The sequence below is a fragment of the Portunus trituberculatus genome, chromosome 38 (assembly GCF_017591435.1).
Source record: "Portunus trituberculatus isolate SZX2019 chromosome 38, ASM1759143v1, whole genome shotgun sequence".
Classification (NCBI taxonomy): Eukaryota; Metazoa; Arthropoda; class Malacostraca; order Decapoda; family Portunidae; genus Portunus; species Portunus trituberculatus.
The window spans coordinates 4,245,982-4,265,981 of NC_059292.1; the positions used below are offsets into that span (position 1 = coordinate 4,245,982).

General features: G+C 42.0%; 2 protein-coding genes across 18 annotated transcripts in view; one reads left to right on the top strand and one right to left on the bottom strand.

Moving 5' to 3' along the window:
- LOC123515069 (basement membrane-specific heparan sulfate proteoglycan core protein-like) overlaps window positions 1–8,715 on the top strand; it is a 12,652-nt gene extending 3,937 nt beyond the window's left edge. The window contains exons 2-9 of one of the 6 annotated variants that reach the window (XR_006677751.1): window positions 2,233–2,417; window positions 2,549–2,595; window positions 3,161–3,318; window positions 4,599–4,756; window positions 5,252–5,381; window positions 5,619–5,850; window positions 7,044–7,152; window positions 8,313–8,715. Coding sequence is in view for 2 of the 6 variants with exons in the window: in XM_045273475.1 (XP_045129410.1) it covers window positions 2,203–2,417; window positions 2,549–2,595; window positions 3,161–3,318; window positions 4,599–4,756; window positions 5,252–5,381; window positions 5,619–5,821 (911 nt within the window). In the remaining 4 variants the exon portion in view is untranslated. Of the gene's footprint in view, window positions 1–2,202; window positions 2,418–2,548; window positions 2,596–3,160; window positions 3,319–4,598; window positions 4,757–5,251; window positions 5,382–5,618; window positions 6,246–7,043; window positions 7,153–8,312 lie in introns of those variants that run through there. The other 5 variants (XR_006677750.1, XR_006677753.1, XR_006677752.1 and 2 more) reach the window with 5 other exon arrangements.
- Window positions 8,716–8,917: 202 nt separating this feature from the next.
- LOC123515072 overlaps window positions 8,918–20,000 on the bottom strand; it is a 76,826-nt gene continuing 65,743 nt past the window's right edge. For 8 of the 12 annotated variants that reach the window (XR_006677756.1, XR_006677754.1, XR_006677761.1 and 5 more), the window contains 4 exons: window positions 16,930–17,077; window positions 10,630–10,746; window positions 9,703–9,834; window positions 8,918–9,488 (listed from right to left, as the gene is read on the bottom strand). The gene's annotated coding sequence lies outside the window, so the exon portion shown is untranslated. The remainder of the gene's footprint in view (window positions 9,489–9,702; window positions 9,835–10,629; window positions 10,747–16,929; window positions 17,078–20,000) is intronic. The other 4 variants (XR_006677763.1, XR_006677765.1, XR_006677755.1 and 1 more) reach the window with 3 other exon arrangements.

The window sequence follows — 20,000 nt, forward strand, 5'->3', positions numbered from 1 at the left end:
TTGAATATTCTTACTTGTGTAATGTTTTTCATATTTTTCACGTGCTACATGAAGCACCAGAACATTCTTTGGCGTGCTAATTAAAAAAAAAAAGTTGTATATAGTGACTTTAATGTTATTTTTCGATAATCAAAAACACAGCTGGTCCCGATTCTATTGTGACTTGAAACTTGCTTTACTTTGCTAAAAACAAATAAAATGTTGACACAATGCTAACGCCATTAATAAAAGAAAAATATTCCTACCCTTATGCCGAGATTATTTTTTTTTTGCATGTTCGGTGAGTGGCTCCAGCTTCTCCGCCCTCAGTCTTACACTCCACCTCTCCCTTGCACTTCCTTCTGCACCACCTCCTCCTGTATCCAGAGTCCAGAAGACATTTAGAAACACATGAGAAACCCGAGAAAATACGTTCAAAGAATGGTTTCCACAACACTGGGAGGCGGCGGAGTCCAGCGTGGCGGAGCTTGGTGGGTGCTGGATGGAGGGAGAGGAAGCAGGGCGGGAGTAGGGTATTGTCACTGCTGCCAGTTGGTGTGTGTATGTGTTATTTGTTATAATAAAAAAAAAATAAATAATGAACGGATTATGTGTGTCATAGGCAGCAGAGAGGCTTTTTACTGTCCTTGAAGGGACACAGTAAAAACAAATAGTTCTAGTGTATGGAAAAATCCAAACGTCACAACTCCAGTAGTTAATAAAAAAAAAAAAAAAATACGTCTGATTGAGCCCTTGTGTGTATGACGGCGTAGCGGGAGTTATTTATTTATTTATTTTTTCATTAGTGGTGGTTCAACATTAAAGATCCTTATCCCTTGACGAATCATCTATATGGTCTTTGAAAATAGCCTTTGCGAGCGTTTCAGAAGCCTCGCAGAGTTGTAAGAATGTATTTTTAGCTGTCACCAATCCACTGGTCAAAGATCTGCAGACGTGATCACCAGCACTGCCTTACTGCCGTATCTAATGATTACTGGGAACTTCCCAGTAATCATTAGAGCGCACTCCTAAACACGCTGGGAGTGAGGTGTGGAAAGGAGGGTCTTCCTATTTAGTGTTTTTTTTTTTTCATGGAATAAAATTTCAGTTTTCGTAAAATTATTTTTTACTTAATGATCGGTTGACTGAATTCTGGTTTTACAGTCTCTCTATAGTAATAGCCACGAAGGAAAACGTGAATTGATCAGCTGACTGCTGTGACTGGTGACTGGTGATTGCACTCGGCTGGTAGAGTTGCACGCGGCTTTATAGTAATGGACAGGCAAGTTTTTCGCTATTATTTCACTTGTTGCTGCTGGTTCTCGTTTCTAGTTCAGTGTGAAGTGTGGTGTTTAACGTGGTGTTTGTAGGGCAGGGTGTGGAGTGCGCAAGTATGTCAGGTTGGGATGAATTAGAGAAAACACTATCAGTTGTTATTGTTTACATCGATGCAACACGTGGCACTGCGGGGCATTTAAATATAAGCCATTCAGTATTTGCTTGCATGCAACACTTGGCGGCGTGGCATTGCGGGACATGTCAAAGTCTGCCATTTATTCTTTGTTTACATGTAGTGGTGTATTGGTTACTTTAGTGTGATGCCCTTAATGTATGCAGCGCCAAGGTTGATAATCGGTTTTACATCCTTGTGCGTTGTGCAGTGTGTGAGAGAGAGAGAGAGAGAGAGAGTGTGTAGGCGCCCGGGGAGGGGGGGGATAGGAATGGTATGATATCTTGTGTACTGGTGTTGCAGGGCGAAGAGAGGATAAGGAGGGGAATTATATTGTGTAGCTTGAGAGTGCCAGATAGAAGAGAGGAGAGAGAGGGGAATGGTACTGTGACATTAGGAACGGTAAGCTGCAGTCATGGCTGGAAGGGTAGTAAGTATTCCTGAACCGTTGTGGCACTGCTACCTTTATGGACTGTTGTGGCACTGGTTTGTCAGTGGGTTGTGATGGCACTGGTACTTTGGAGTAATTTGTGGCACTGGTATGTGTAAACTGTAGTATGGCACCAGTTCTTGTGAATAATTTTGGTACTGGCACTATTTATCAGGTCATCATTCTTACTGTTCCACCTGACTAAAGCAAACAACACACACACACACACACACACACACACACACACACACACACACACACACACACACACACACACACACACACACACACAAAAGAGTTTGATTGTGCATACAATGAAGTGACCTGACATCTTCATTCTGAGACTATGAGCATCCGTGGGTGACCGCCCAAGGATCAGCCTCGTCTGGGCAGCCTACCACCTCCTTTAACATCACGGCAGCACTGGCAGGACTGGAGGAGAGCAAGGTGGTGTCGGAGGGGCCTCGTCTGGTGTCCCGTAGTTACTCCCGTCTCATTCTGTCCAGGGGTTCCACGACGACTCTCAACTGCACTGTGAAGCAAGCTGGGGATGTGGCAGTAAGTGTTGTATAGGCTTCATAGTACTGTGCTACCTAATATGCCATTGTGTTAGTGAGACCATTGAATCTTTAGTGTAATGAATTATTGTATGTATTTACTGAGCACTTCATGTACACTTTTCCTTGCAGGTGTCCTGGGTGCGGGGAGATGAAGTGCTGGCCATGGGGAGGTACAAGTGAGTGGTGTACCAGTGATGTAGTGAGTTTTGTACCAGTAATGTAGTGAGTGGAGTAATTAAGGAAATTGATTCTTATAAGTTATGGATTCTAAGTGTAAATTCATGATCCATTGAGATCACTATTAATATCATATAGGATTTTTCAGGTTTTTGTGATATTTTTACCGAATTATCCTTAAACTATCAACAAATTCATGAAAAAATCCTTTTAAAATCCCAGTAACTTCCATCGCAACATTTCAGAGGTAGATAATGAAAGATGGCAGAATACTTTACAGTGTAGACTCAGAGGGATAAAATTGATATGCATTTAACTCCTTGGGTACCATGAGAAGTTTCCATATTCATTCTGCTCACTATTTTGGTGATTTTATATAGCTTCTGAATCTTGTGTGGGGGTTGAAATAGTGAAGACTGGCTATTAATCTTGCAACATCCATAGTTCCCTCTTAATGTCAATAAAATGGTCTAATCCTACACAGATCTCAAGGTCAAAATGTGTTCCACTATTAAAGGGGTTAAAAGATTCAGGTCACTGGCTTCCTCTGCTTTGCCACCATAGGTACACGAGTGACGAGCGGGTGGCGGTGCTGCATGAGATGGGATCTAGCAACTACGGCCTGCGAGTGTCCCACCTGCAGCCTGAGGACTCTGCCATATATGAGTGTCGGGTGAACACGGAGCCACAGCAGGTAGCCAAGGTGAAGCTGGTTGTCATAGGTATGTGCTTTGTTTTTTTTTTTTTGAGGGGAAAACTGACCAGGGGCAACATATAACAAAAAAAGAAGGCTCACTTAGTTTTCAGTCCCTATATGCAGGTCCAAGAGAGTTAGCCCCAAAAATTGGATTTCTGTAAACCACCTTCTTGTAGGCATTATCTCATTATTGTTTCATTAGTACCTGCTGTTGACTGATTTCTGCTTTTTCCTTTTTGATTTGCGACTCTGGGTTGTCAGACTATGAAATCCCGTATTGAGGCAAAAAACACTACAATGTTACCTTTTTGTTCTTATTTTGTTGTTATAGGGGTCAGATTTTCCCTCATTCAGTCCATCAGTCATTGGTTCTCTTCAAAATGTGTTGTGTTCTCTGAAGGACTATTTTCAAAGGCCACAGATTATTTCACAGGGTTTTAATGGTGTCATTACCCATAGTGAAGTAAAATCATTATTAACTAGATCATAATTATATTGTGAAAAACTCTGATTTCCACTAGAGCATTTTAAAGATGGTTGAGAAAGATGCTGAAATGTTTAAGAATACAGTTTGAGTTTTATCATTTGCCAGGTATTAGAAGCTGTCTGGTTCCTTAAAATGTACTACTTACCAAGCTAACAGATTCCACTGTGTGTGTGTGTGTGTGTGTGTGTGTGTGTGTGTGTGTTTCTATGTATGTATCACCTCTAGTTCTCCCTTTCAAAGTAGTGTATAGTCACAAAATGGAAATACTGAGCTGCTCATGAAGCTAAAATAAACACTAATTTAAATAATTAATAGTTTATTAAATAACACAACTCAAGAGCTGAAAATATACACAAACAGGGAATTCATGCTCCAGTGATATTTAAGAATGGATGGAAATTTCTTTTTGACTGTTAGAGATGAGAACATTAAATTATATTGAATGAGAGCTTACTACCCAGTTTGGTGTCCTAACCTGTACTCTGAAGAATGTTGATGTATTGCATATTCCATGTGCATTTGAGACGAGTCACAGTTCCTTGTTTGTGATGTGTGCTTCATCTGAATTGTTGGAGAGATATACCTTGGCGGGGAATGAATCCCAACACTTGAACATGAAGGGTTACTGTGTCACTGATCCAGTAACAGGTTCACTCACTATTGTCTTCTTTTTCTTTACATCTTTCTTCCTTTATGTAAGAATCAACTTGGGAAGAACAACAAAAAACAGAAGAAAAGGCTCACTGAAGAAGTCAATCCCTAAAGAGTACAGTTGAAAATATTATGTTTGTGTCATTACATATCTGTACATTTTACAGATGCCTACTCGGTAATCTTTGGCGCCTCGGAGGTGCGCGTGACGGCGGGAGGGACGCTGTACCTGCTGTGTCTGGTGCTGCAGGTGACAGACGTGCCAGAATACATCCTGTGGTACCACAACACAGACATCATTGATTATTCCAAGCACTCGATCACAGTGAGTGTTCCTGTCCTCTGGCTACCCACCACTTGGATCTTTGTGTTCACTATTGCTGTGTATGCAGTGAGTCCATCCCATGCTGTCACTGTTGCTGTGTGTGCAGTGAGTCTATCCCATGTTTTCACTATTGCTGTGTGTGCAGTGAGTCCATCCCAGCTTGGTGTACTGTTGTTAATACAGTGCAGATGATGATTATCAAAACACAGCTGAAATATAATGGGACAATTTTTGGAGCGATCTGGGATAATGATTTTTAGTTGTGATAATTGGTGAAACTGCTTAAAATTCTCTCTCTCTCTCTCTCTCTCTCTCTCTCTCTCTCTCTCTCTCTCTCTCTCTCTCTCTCTCTCTCTCTCTCTCTCTCTCTCTCTCTCTCTCTCTCTCTCTCTCTCTCTCTCTCTCTCTCTCTCTCTCTCTCTCTCTCTCTCTCTCTCATCCAGTACCATTAGTTAGCCAGCCTTTACAACCTGACCTTTCCACACCTCGGCCCAGGTCAAGACTGAGGAAGAGACACGTTCCAGTGAGCTGCAGGTCCACAACATCAGCTTCAGTGACGCTGGTAACTACACCTGCCACCCCTCCAATGCCGCGCCCTCCTATGTCATGGTGCACGTCGCTAATGGTGAGCAGAAGGCGTCTTTTGCTAGAGTACAGTACTTGGCATCTCTCTCTCTCTCTCTCTCTCTCTCTCTCTCTCTCTCTCATCATTCAAAATTCCAGTAAGTCTTAGTAGAGTCAGTTGGAAGTAGTGAACCTGTATTATATTGTTTCAGTATACGTATAAATATTTAAGTGTCTTATTTTAAAACATGAGAATTTGATCATTATGTAGCAATCTAATCACCTGTTTGTCTTCCAGATACCAACAAGAGGTCTGGCAAGGCACAGAAGTGTGATGACTGTGTGTTGTTCATTCAGCTTGGTGCCACTTTTGCCTTCTTTTGCCTCAGTTTCCTGACAGCGTTCTGCATACACAGCCACGACCACAGTGTGGAGGAGCCGCCATCACTGGATGACTATGATCAATACTATGAGTACTACAGTGATGCCAAGTTGTTGTAAAACCAAACAGTAGTGGAGGCCAAGATGATGTAAGTAGAGAATTTGCATGATAGAATGGATGTAAGTAGAGAATTTGCATGACAGAAGAGAGAGAGAGAGAGAGAGAGAGAGAGAGAGAGAGAGAGAGAGAGAGAGAGAGAGAGAATGATAATACTATTCACATCATAATATTTCATGCATGTGGTTTGTAATAATTAAAAAAGATAATGTATGTAAGTGGAGAGTTTACAAGGGAAAAAGATGAGAGGTTCATGTTGATACACTGTCCACATGTGACAGCACTTCATTTGATGCATGTTTTGTTCTAGTCCCAATGATTCCTTTCCTAGGGTATTTGTTACTACTTCTACTACTATTACTGCCTGCTGCTCCACTTGTGTTGTTGCATGAAAATTGAGCATGTTTAATAAATTATTGATAATTGTGAATTAGTTTAAATGAAATACAATAACCTTGCTTTTGTTTGTGTCAACTTGGGAGAATCATTACAATAACCTTCAGTTTGTTTGTAACAAAAAAGAATTAAAGACTAGAAGTGTTAGGTAAATTGTAGATATAAAAGGACAAATTGTGCAAAAGTAATTTAATGTATAATAAGGCAAGAGGGCTGTGGTTGATGTTATTGGCTATGGTACAGTAATTCTTTCATCAGACACACAAACATGGGTTACACACACAGCCAGTAGGTGATGATGCTCTGCCCAACTGATAAGCTTGTGTACTTTCATCTAATTACCTTAATAATCTCGACAGAAATCTTGTCTTGCAGATTAGTAAGAAATACTGTAGACCTCAAATTGGTTTACTGCACATTTTAAGATAAGATGGAAATACACTGGCCAGTTCTATGGATGAGAGTATTAGCCTGTGACACATTTGACAAGTTCTCGTGTAGTTGTATGGGAAGATTAATGGGTCAGATTACTGGGCGAGCATTGGTAACATGAGTACAGTGTGAGCATGAATGAAGCCAACCTTTGAAGAGCATTATGGAACACTTACAGTAGAGTTTTGCTGCAATACCAGTCTGGCCACTTAATAATAGGTAAGGTGAACCAGGTATAACATTTTTCTTTGTGTTTATTTGATACTTAATGTCATGATTCAACCACTAATGCCAAGTAGAGTAACAGTGCTCCAATATTCTTAAAAGCAAAATCTTGATTTGCATTCACAGTTCTTAAAGTAAGATGCTGGCTTTAAACAAGGTAATTCATTGCAGATTGATGTTGAGAAGCCACACAAGATGAAGCAACTGTCACAGGACTTGGTGGTGGCATGACATTGGGAACAGCCACAGCATGCAGTGTTGAAGCCTGCTGGTTAAGAGAGTAAGAAAGACCGAGATCTTAAAGGCAGTGAGAAGCATAGATAGCCATAGCTCAGGAACCAATGGTTAATCTACTTCACTACCATCAAATTATCATTCAAGAAGCCTGGCTTTATTAGGTCTTCATGATAAATGTCATGTAGCTACACACATTTTTACTGTATTAACTTCAATGAACTTCATTCTTTTTAATGCAAAGATAGTTTGTCACTTTAACATAATAGATCTAATTAAACTGTTAGTCTTACTTATGATTTTATGAGAACTCGTATTAATCCATGTATGTATAATTAAAATAGATTTCATTTGACATTGACGAAGCTTGATATAAGAAAATGGTCCTATAATACTCAGATAATCAGTGTATATAAACAAGGATTGGTACAAACAAATGATTTAAACAAGAAAATATATTTACTTAAAAAATCAGATTTAAGTAAAAAAAAAATATATATATATATATATATATATATATATATATATATATATATATATATATATATATATATATATATATATATATATATATATATATATATATATATATATATATATATATATTTTTTTTTTTTTTTTAGAAAAGAAATTGTGATTTTTCTAACCTTGCTACATGTACATCCCATTTGTGTTGCAATCAAGTGCTCCATCCTATTCCCATCTACTGCATATATTCACCTCTACTCTATCGTGATTACTTTCATCCACCAGCTCTCACAATGCACTTCTCCCACATAGGTCACTCTGATGTGTTGGCTTGTTCTGACACTTAACATTGTTCAGTGAGGTGTGGTTAGTAAAGTTCATTGAAGTTAATACAGTAAAAATGTGTAGCTACATGACATTTATCATGAAGACCTAATAAAGCCAGGCTTCTTGAATGATAATTTGATGGTAGTGAAGTAAATAAACCATTGTCCAGTGAGTTGTATGGTTAATGCCTCACTTCTTATTGAAGAAATATGGAGTGGAAGTTGTAGTGCAGTATTTTGTTGTACCTGTGGTGGGATGACAGGGCTGGTGGAAGCTTGCTGTGTTTTATATTTGTCAGGAATGCCAAAAAAAGGGAAACTGTGTTTCAAAGCTGTTTTATAGCTTTCTGGAAGCTAAATTTGTATGGATGCTGACACACTTGACTAACTGTTCTTGTCTCTTCCTCAACAGGCTTGTGATGGGCAAAAAAAGTGAGTCCCCAGCATTGCCTGCATAAGTGTGGTGTGGATTCACTTGTCTTGCAAGTTATCTGCACCCAGCCTCTTGCCTGTTTAAGATGCCCTCCCCTCCCTCTGTACCACCATTGGAGAGGATTAAGAAAGGGGCTCCCATTGGTCAAAGAAACTCGGATCACAGCTTACCAAGGTCCTATATACCAATTGGACTTCATCTTGCCTGCCTAGGAAACTGTATTCTGCTTTCAACATTCTTCTGTACAAAGTGGACCATTGTCTGCCTGCTGAGGATGTCCTTTTCCACTACTGAACAGGATCATGGAAGTGGCATGCCTAACAAACCAGCCACCTTCCTGAGTGCAGTAATTGGATCAGCCTGGACAGTTCTACCTCACCACCAAAGATGACAAAAATATATCTATGAAGTGGCCTCAAACTGTATAAAACAAGCAATTGTAAAAAAGTGGTCTAAAATTTATCTAGAAATTGTAGAGTAGTGGTCTAAAAAGTTGTTTAAAACTGTTAAGTCCTAAATACTCGGAGGACTCTCCGGAGACGATGTATGTAATAATGGTAATTATTTAAATAAACTTAACCCCCAAAGCATATTTATTTTTATTTAATATTTCTCCTTTACAAAATCTCCGCAGACTCTTCGGAGTATTTATGACTTAGCACACTTTTTGAAGCCTTTCAGGGCCCTACTTTTAGTACATTTTTGCACTGATTAAGCACATTTTTACACTTTTTTTAAGCCTTTCAGGGCCTACTTTTGGTACATTTTTGCACTGATTAAGCACATTTTTCAGCCTATTTTGAGAAGTTTTTTAGGAACCACTTTTTAAGCCTTTCAGGGCCTTACTTTTGGTACATTTTTGCACTGATTAAGCACAATTTTAGGCCTATTTTGAGAAGTTTTTTAGGAACCACTCTCACCCTCTTCAATTTGGATATCCTGGGCAGTCTTGGTGCCCAGTTACTTGGGAAGTTGTTGATCATATGACTCACTGGTGGTGGTGAAGGCATCATGCTGTCACCACTGCTTTTGGAGACTTCCTACTCTTTCAACTGTGGCCACATAAGATGATGGTGGTGGTGACACTCCTCTGGCAGCTGCTTTTGTCATGGCACTGCTCATTCTCTGGGTTGGATGTCCTTGACTGCTTGGTTCCTGCACGATGAGAAGTAGAAAATTAATCCTTATATACCCCTCAAAAATAAATTCTCAGTTAATGAATCTCATGTATACGAAATCAAAGCAAAAAAGTGATACATGTGTTACTGATATACTATCTATATAACAGTAATAATAGTTGCTACAATATCAACAAGTAGTATATCAAAACTTTAGCAGCAGGTAAAGACTTCACAACAGAAAAACTCACTTGTTAATTCCTTGGTGTTCATGCTTGCACCTTTCCTTGATTGGTCATGTGTCTTCAAACTCATCTCCTCTTTCTTCCTGCTTCCCACATCACCACCAGGCATTTTGTGAAGAGAGTTCTGGGTGATACAATCTGGAAAAAAATGCATTTAATAAAGGCACACAAATCAATTGTATGTCTTCTAATAAATGTAATCAATAAATAAATCATTTCCTGTATCTAACATTTGGTATGACTGATTGGCTGATTAAATGATTCATGTCAAACTGACTGACTTCTCATATAAACTTGAGTAAGAGAGAAATTTTAGAGATGAGGTATTCAGGGAAAGGAGGATGCTGGAGAGGACTCACCAGGAGGGAAGATGATGAGAGGTAAAGTCTGTAAGGTTTATCTGGATAGAAGGATACTGGAGATGGAACAAGTAGGAGGAAGACCACAAAAGGAGGTTTATGGATGCCCTGAAGGAAACGGATTCACGTAATAGGAGATGAAAAGACAGCAAAGCAAGGTGGAGGAGAACAATTATAAAAGCAAAACATAGTAAGACATGATAGAGGAAGTGAGGAAATGATTGAATTCCCTTACATGATACTGAAGATGGAACAATATATAAAGCAGGAAAGAATATAAGTATTTAATCAGAATTGTCAGTGAAAAAGGAAAAGATCCAAGGAAGATGAGAAAGCGTTGTCATGATGGAAGATCTGGAAACGGTAGGAGGCCTTATGAGATAGGATTCCAGGACTGATACATATAAACTGCATCTAAGATACGAGTAAACTAATATCTCACAGATTCGAATAGGTATCTGCCAGTTATCTCTCTTCCACTGTCAATATATGATAATGGAATGAATGGATGGTGCGTGTCTTGTGAGGAAAAGACAACGGATGAAGAAATGTGACAAATAATTCACCAACTCACGTATTGTACCCAGTCATGGAAGAAGAAATGCAGCTGACAGACTTCCAATGAAAATGTGTGAAAATTTGACGACTTGCCAGCACCTGCCACCCCCCACCAGTGCTGCTGGCTTCTCTCCTGCAAAGGTGAAGGAAGTTTAATTAAAGTCTGTATTCAGAAACGCTTTGCTCTCTCACCACGATTATTTTCCAAGGCCACAGATATGGCTAGCGGGGTAAATATTGTAGGAATCTTATTAATATGTCTCTAGAACCGTAGAAACATCTTAAGAAACTCGTGTGAACTTAAATAAAGCCTTTTGAAATAGTGGAGGTGCAGCACAGAAGTGTTTGAGAATACTAAATGCACTGGACAGCGGGCTTCATGAGGCAGAGCGAACATGCACATCGTCCCATTGGAGGTGAATAGCCTGCTTATTTTGCCCAATCTCATTTATGTCCTTGCAAACAATTCATTACCATAATCTTGATATTAACAAAAGGCAACTTGTAACTCCACACTCCTCAGTCTTACGTCACCAGGTCACGGGAATGTTGAAGTTAGTGGTGCTAATCTCCAAACATTCTTTACAACCTCACAAGAATTCCTCTGTGTTTCCCTCCGTGACTTCCTTTCTGGGGTCAGTGGAGGTCAGGGTGGGAGCGCGGAGTCATTGCCCATTACAGTAATTGCTCAGGACAGTAAGTGGTTCGGTGAGACTCAGGTTTGGGGGAAGAGGAGAGGAAAGCTTGTCGATCTTCCATCTCCTCCTCCTCCTCCTCCTGTTTTTCCTCTTTCTCCTTCCCTTTAGAATGTTTAGATCCACACATTGAAAGTCTTTGTTTCCTTGTCTACCTTCCATTCACTTGACTCTCCTCCTCCACTTCCTCCTAGATCCATACATTGAAAACCCTCAGTAACTCTTTCATAATAGTCATGATTTTCTAGACTGTGTTTAGAGTTTATGATGCAGAATTTATATGGTCTAGGCCCGAGGAATTCCTGGTCATTCCTTTCCTTCACAATCCTCCTTTCCTTTTCGCCCTCTACGTAATTTTGGTCTCTCTCTCTCTCTCTCTCTCTCTCAAGAAAAGAAAACGGAAGCTACAAGAGGCTGTCAGGCCCACACATGGCAGCCGATCCCCCGTATGAAATAAAAGAAACTACTAAACTCCCTCCCTCTCTCTCTCTCTCTCTCTCTCTCTCTCTCTGATAACGGCAATTTCCAAAACCTACGAAGTTGACCAGCATTTCTTGGGTGTTTTCCACGCTTATAATGGCCAATCCATGTCTCACAGCCACCAGGATCACTCAAACGCATCTTCAAGTCGCCCACAGCTTCCGTCAGAGGTTAGAAATTCACAAGAAAGCGAGAAAAAGCGCTAATACGAATTCTGATTGTTTCTTATTACATCTAGTGCAGGCAAGAGAGAGAGAGAGAGAGAGAGAGAGAGAGAGAGAGAGAGAGAGAGAAAACGGAGAAGAGTACGGGGAAACTATGGTAAAATGCCGACTTGATAACTAATACACATCAGAATTGCGCTTCCTACCCTGTTCCCTTCTTCCCTCCCTCTCTCCCTCTTCCTTATCCTCCTCCCTCTCTGTCTTCCTGTGTCACTGTCGCTCCCAGGGCCGTGATGGTTGCTGGGTAATCACTACTTCACCCCCATCTCCTTCACTCTTCCTCTCCTCCCTCACCAAAGAACAAAACTGATATCTTAACTCCTTCAGTCGCGGAATGTATTTTTACCTCGAGTTTTGGGTGTGATTAGAAGATTTTATTTACACTAGGAGGGGTCTATGGAGGTCAGAAGAACAATAGCCAGAGTCTTCACTATTTTAATCCCCACGTGAGTTGCTGAAGCTGTATAAAATCACCATATAGTAAGAAGAATGAATATGAAAACGTGTTATGCTACTGAGGAGGTTAATAGCCTACTTATTGTGCCATTTCTGTCCATTAGAATGTTTTGATCAATTTTTTTCCCTCTCAGTCTCATATTATTCCTCCGTATTCTTTTCCTTTTTCTATTTTACACTCCTTTCTCATTTCCTCCTCCTCCTCCTCCTCCTCCTCCTCCTCCTCCTCCTCCTCCTCCTCCTCCTGCCCACAATGACCCTTGCCTCCTAGTTTCCCTCCCACTCAGTCTTGAACATAAACTTCGGTGATTCTCCTCATAAATCTGTTTGTTCCTCTGCCTCCCACCACTCTCCTCCCTTCCCTTCCTTTCCCTCGAGAACTCAGCCTCAGCCTTTTCCTCTTCCTCTTCTTCCTCCTCATGTTGTTAGGGTTGTTCGTCTTTCCCTCATTATTATTATTATTATTATTATTATTATTATTATTATATTGAAAATGTTGGTTGCTTAAAGTAGGAGAGAGAGAGAGAGAGAGAGAGAGAGAGAGAGAGAGAGAGAGAGAGAGAGAGAGAGAGAGAGAGAGAGAGAGAGAGAGAGAATTTTTTACTTTGGCTGAAATAATAATGATGACAATAATAATAATAATAATAATAATAATAATAATAATAATAATAATAATAATAATAATAATGGTGATGACAATGATAATAATGATGATAAGGGTTCTAGAATGAAGATAAAATTTACTACTCTCATTATCAATATTATTATTATCATTATTATGGCTGCTGCTCATGCTGCTGTTATATTTGTGGAGGAGGAGGAGGAGGAGGAGGAGATGTGAGTGACACGTGAAAGTAACACGTGTTTCCTTTCTTCTATACAGTCATTTTGTATGAAAGGGCCGCGTTATTACCTTTCCTTTCCTTCCCTCTCGTGGAGTGAAGGTTGACTCACCAGACACCAGCAAATCATTAAATATCGCAAGCCAATGCCAGCCACTTTGAGACGCGTGGAGCTGGTGGCCCTGGTGCTGCTGTTCGCGGCCCTCGTCACCTTCCCGACGCTGTGGAGCACCGCGTGGCACGTCAGGCTGGACAACGCGGTGCACAGGTGGAAGCTGGACGGGCCCGCCAACACCCTGATAGGCAAGCTGTGGCAGGACTTGTCCGCTGCGTGGTGGCTGGGACCTTTGCGACCCAAATCTCCTCTGGACCCGCTCAGGGAGTGCGGGGTGCTCTCCACCAGACTGACCGCCACCAGGAATCACGTGCGGTGTTTGGAGCAACGAATCAAGGCAGCCTACGAGGAGCACAAGACTGTCAGGCAGCGGCTCCTGCTGGCCCTGCTCTGGCTCACCTACAACAACGTGCACAATATCGTCATGTCTCTGCTGCGGAGGAAGATGCGCCAGGCCAGAGAGGAAGAGGCAGACTCCGATGTGAAGGAGGGAATGGAAGGCGAGGGAGATAGCAAAACTGTTCCGAATGACACTGTGCGCACAAACAGTGATTGATTGCGTGGTGCGCGCCTTCTTATGGTTACTTTAATTGTCAAGTTATACGTATCTATCGATTCTCTCTCTCTCTCTCTCTCTCTCTCTCTCTCTCTCTCTCTCTCTCACATTAAAACTTACTCATATTCTTATTCAGCCTCACCCTCGTCCCTCACCGTGCGACCTGAACACCACCGCCCCACAATACAAAACAAGAAATAAGGAAATAAAATCCAATAAAAGAGAAGACAATTTATAGGAAGATAAGAAAAGGAGGTAATAGGCAGGCGAGAAGGAAGGGAACCCGGAGGGGAAGGAACGAGGGAGTAGGAGTGAGCAGGGCGGAACCACACCACACCATACCACACCACACCACTCACTGATGAGGGAGTCACAACACCGCCACGGACTCCCAAGGGACCTGACAAATAGACAACAACTGCGTCCCCTACAGTCCCCTCCCTGCTCTGCCCTGCCCTGCCCTGCCCTGCCCTTCCCTTCCCTTCCCCCTAACCTTTCTTTTTATTCTCTTCCTTTTTCGCTCTTGTCTTCTTTTCATCCTTCTTTCCGTCCTCTCCTCTTCTGTCTTTTCTTCATCTCATTTCTTCCTCCCATTCTTCATTGTTGTTTCTTTTCCCTCGCTCTCTCTGTCTTGCTTTCAATCTCTTGTCAATCCCTCTCGTCTCCTCATTTGTCTTTTGTTTCCTTTGAACCTTTCTGCTTTTGTATATTAATCTTCCTTTCTCGTTTCGTTCTTATATCTTTTCTTCTCTCTCTCTTTCTCTCTCTCCTTCCACTTTCCTCCGTTGGTTTCTTCCTCTCCTCACCTTCATTTTGTTTAACTCATTCGTTCTCTTTCTCTCCTCGTGCTTATATTCTCTTCTATTTCTTCTCTATTCTTTTTTCACCCGTTGCTTTCTTCCTTTCCTCACCTGCACCTCCTCCTTCTCTCACATCTTACGTTTTTTTCTTTCCTTTCCTTTTTTTTTCACCTCGCTGACTAATTCTCGACTAATTTTCGCGTGTTGATGGTCATGGTGTAGAAGGGAGGGTGGTGTTGTGACGTGGTGATGTGGTGACAGTCATTAATTAAGGCACACGGCATCTTTTAAGAGCCAAAAGGTCTACTGCTGTTTGTTCTTCCTTTGTGTGTGTGTGTGTGTGTGTGTGTGTGTGTGTGTGTGTGTGTGCTGGTCACCCAGCCAGTCTTCCCCATTACGGAGCGAGCTCAGAGCTCATAGACCGATCTTCGGGTAGAACTGAGACCACAACACACTCCACACACCGGGAAAGCGAGGCCACAACCCCTCGAGTTACATCCCGTAACTATTTGCTGCTAGGTGAATAGGTGCTACACATTAAGAGGCTTGCCCATTTGCCTCGCCGCCTCCGGGACTCGAACCCGGACCCGGACCCTCTCGAGTGTGAGTCGTGTGTGTGTGTGTGTGTGTGTGTGTGTGTGTGTGTGTGTGTGTGTGTGTGTGTGTGTGTTTTCCCCTTTCATTTTCCTTTCCTCTATTCGTTTTACTCTTTCTCTTCCTCTTACTTTTTTTTGTATTTTTCCTTCTTTTCCTTCTCTTTTGATTTCGTTCCCCCTCTCTTCTTTCTCCTCACTTTCTATCTTTCGTCTCGTTTCCTCTATTTTCCTCTTCTTCCTCTTATCATTCTTATTGCCATATCTTTCTATCCCCCTCCTCCTCCTCCTCTCTCTGGCAGCAAGATCAAGATAGGCAACTTGTCTTTAGCTGAATAAACAAATAATGCATATTAAACACTGCTGTTTGTTCTTCCTTTGTATGTATGTTTCACTGTTTGATCTGCTGCAGTCTCTGAAGAGACAGCCAGACGTTACCCTACGGAACGAGCTCAGAGCTCATTGTTTCCGATCTTCGGATAGGCCTGAGACCAGGCACACACCTCACACCGGGACAACAAGGTCACAACTCCTCGATTTACATCCCGTACCTACTCACTGCTAGGTGAACAGGGGCTACACGTGAAAGGAGACACACCCAAATATCTCCACCCGGCCGGGGAATCGAACCCCGGTCCTCTGGATTGTGAAGCCAGCGCTCTAACCACTGAGCTACAGGGCGTGTGTGTGTGTGTGTGTGTATTTGTAAACAAGGCTGCTAAGACTAATAAGAATAGGTGCACTCCTCCTCCTCATTTTCTATCTTTCGTCTCGCTTCCTCTATTCTCCTCTTCTTCCTCTTATCACTCTTATTGCCTTATCTTTCTACTCCTCATCCCCCTCCTCTTTTCCCTCAGTCTTCCCCTCCTCCTACTCCTACTCGTACTCCTACTGCTAAGAATGGGTGCACTCCTCCTCTGTCTGCTTCCCTCGCTTTTCTCGTCCCTCTTCAAACTTTCAGTGAGGAACGCGGGAATGAGTGAGAAAGCAAGGTAACGCGGGAACAAATTCATGAGTCTAAGAGATTAACCACTTCAGTACCATGACGCGTTTCCATATTCATGTGGGGGATTAGAATAGTGAAGACTGTGGCCGTTAATCTTCTGACCTCCACAGACCCTTTCTAATGTAAATAAAATCGTCTAATCATATCCAAGACCCAAGATAAAAAAGTGTCCCAGTACTGAAGGGGCTAACACATTTTCATAGTCATTCTGCTTACTATATGGTGATTTTATACAGCTTCAGAAACTCATGTGGGGGATTAAAATAGTAAAGACTGGCCATTAATCTTCTGAACCTCATAGACCCTTCCTAATGTAAATAAAATCGTCTAATCACACCCAAAACTCAATTTAACAATGCTCCCCCAGTGTTGAAGGGATTAACACGTCACTACTCACTGACTCACACTGCTTAGCTAGACAAGACGAAAGGAAGGGAGCGAGGGAGAGGAGGAGAGAAGGACGTGCACGCGGCGGTTTACTACATGAGATAACCTTCTAATTAAGCTAGAGAAGAGGCCTTAGCGTTGAAAAGGTCCGTATGTACTCACCTGGACACTGTACTAGGCTGAACACACGGACGAAGGGAGGGAGAGAGGGAGAGGTGAAGGAGGAGCACGTGGCGGTCAAGTAACACGAGATAACTTCATCAGTCTTTCCTTCCTTCCTGCCTTCTTGACTTCCTTCCTTCCTTCACCACTGCGGGAGGAATGATGAGGTGAGTGATTGCCGTCTTCTTGGAGCCATAGCAAGGAGGTCATAAGGCGCCTCTTCTTAAAGCTGCTCAAACTCGAAATATAAAGTTGTTGTAAAGTAAGAAATAGTTTACGATTAGATCACTAGAATGGGGAGATTAGCTTGTCTCTTGTTGTCGCTGGAGGAAAAGAGGAGGAGGAGGAGGAGGAGGAGGAGGAGGAGGAGGAGGAGGAGGAGGAGGAGGAGGAGGAGGAGGAGGAGGAGGAAGAGGAAGAGGAAGAGGAAGAGGAGGAGGAGTTATCATCAGAATCAAAATATAAAGTACTAGTCTAAAAAAAATCTGTTAAAATTAGATAACAAGAATAGGAAGATAATATTTTACTGTTTCCAGAGAAATGGACGAGGAGGAGGAGGAGGAGGAGGAGGACGAGGAGGAGGAGGAACACAATCGAACACAAAGGAGGACAACTGCAGCATACTGAACTGTTTGTATGGCTTTCATATACTAACCACAATCAAAGTAGGAGGAAGAGGATGATAAGGAAGAGAGGAGAGATGAAGAAGAGGAGGAGGAGGAAGAGGAGGGCAAGGGTAGTTGTCATCAGGATCATCCATCACAAGAACAAAGGTAATTTCTCCTCACACGTGCCTAATTAACCCTCTACCCTCTCTTCCCCTTCCCCTTCCCCTTCTTCTTCTTCTTCTTCTTCTCTCTCTCTCTCTCTCTCTCTCTCTCTCTCTCTCTCTCTCTCTCTCTCTCTAATCACTCTTTCCCCAACACACATGATCATGTTACAACTTCTGGGTCATCAAGGTCACGTGGGAGGGGGAGGAGGGGAGGGTCTAATGATGTAATGACCTCCTCCTCCTCCTCCTCCTCCTCCTCCTCCTCCTCCTCCTCCTCCTCCTCCTCCTCCTCCTCGCCCTCCTCCTCCTTTCTTCCCTGCAGAGGCTTCGTTAAACTAATTTTTGTTACTGAGAGAGAGAGAGAGAGAGAGAGAGAGAGAGAGAGAGCGTGTGAAAGGAGTCATCAATAGTGTTTTGACTTGGCAGTGGGAGGTAAGGAGTTAAGTCAGTTCACCCCAGTACTGTTTGTTTAGGAAGCCTCCAAGTGTGGCTGGCTTGACCCATCAACCCTTCACCTCCTTGCCCTCCCCACACTCTCTCCTTACTATTCTCTCTCTCTCTCTCTCTCTCTCTCTCTCTCTCTCTCTCTCTCTCTCTCGCCCGTGTTCAGAAACGTCTTCGCCTCTCACTAGGATAATTTTCCAAGGCCACAGAGACAACTAGCCGGGTTTTTCAAGACAGTTTATCTTTTAACTCCTTCAGTACGCATTTCCATATTCATTCTGTTTTCTATTTGGTGATTTTATATAGCTTCAGAAACTTGTGTGGTTATGAAAATAGTGAAGAATGGCCATTAATCTTCTGACCTTCATAGACCCTTCCTAATGTCAATAAAACCGTCTAATCGTACCCAAAACTCATGATAAAAGTGTGTTCCAATACTGAAGGGGTTGAATAAATTAGAAATCTTGCCAATCCATTACCAGAACCATGAAAAATACTCTTTAAAACACAAGAATCTTCAACTGGAACCTTTGGAAAGCAGTGATAGCTAGAGAGCAAAGCGTTTTTTGCCATATTAACCCGAGGCTGCATGATATGACGAACAGTAGGCTATACTAGGCGGAGTCTGAGAAACTAGGAAATATCACTCTCTCTCTCTCTCTCTCTCTCTCTCTCTCTCTCTCTCTCTCTCTCTCTCTCTCTGCTCCTCTTTTAGTAAATTGATCGCTTTACAGTACGTCCTTGAGTCAGTACTGTGAAAGTGTGGTGTATACAAGGGAGGGTCTAATAATGTAATGAACTACTGCTACTACTACTACTACTACTACTACTACTCTTTTCTTTCTCTTTCTCTTCCTCCTTTTCCTCTTTCCCTTGCTCCTCTATTTTTTCCCCGTACAGGCTTCGTTAAACTGATTTCTGTTACTGAGAGAGAGAGAGAGAGAGAGAGAGAGAGAGAGAGAGAGAGAGAGAGAGAGAGAGAGAGAGAGAGAGAGAGAGAGAGAGATTTCCTAGTTTCTCAGACTCCGCCCAGTATACTGTTCGTCATATCATGCAGCCACGGGTCAGTATGGCAAAAATGTCCCGTTTCGTAGGTTTAAACTGTTGATTTTCCGCCGCCGCCGCCGCCACCACCACCACCATTTGCTGATTCTCCGCCACCGCCACCACCACCATGAAGCTTTTGAAAATATGAGACAATGAATGCATGAATGAGTGAAGGAAAAAAAATACTAATGAGAATGAAGGAAGGAGATTTAATGGATGAAAATGAAGGAATAAAAAAGAAAGGAGTATGAAACAAATTCGAGACAGGACTGAAGCATCGACACGAGATTCAAACCCATGAAACACACCTTAATAAATGTAGTGTGCCGTACAGATGGGATCTCACAGAGCCCTACATAAGAATCCTCGTATGTGTGGAGGATTGTGGGTAGGTGTGGCTGCCAGATGTATGAGGGTATAGAATATGCGTATTAGTATAGTGTTAAATGTTTCCCTACCTTACTATCTAAGTAATATTCCTACAATAAATAATAAAACACCAGTATAAACAAACCCACATACCCAGCAACAACCACATACACCACCACCACCACCACCACCACCACCACCACCACCACCACCACCACCAATAATAATCTTACATATACCCTACTATGAACACAGCAAGAAATTCCGTTAAAAAATATAATGCTGATCTTCTAATTCATATTCTTATCGTTCTTTTTTGTTATAATTTCTGATATTCCAATAAGACTCATTCCAGTTATTAGTACACCATAATGTTCACATAACTCACTCACTCTCTCTCTCTCTCTCTCTCTCTCTCTCTCTCTCTCTCTCTCTCTCT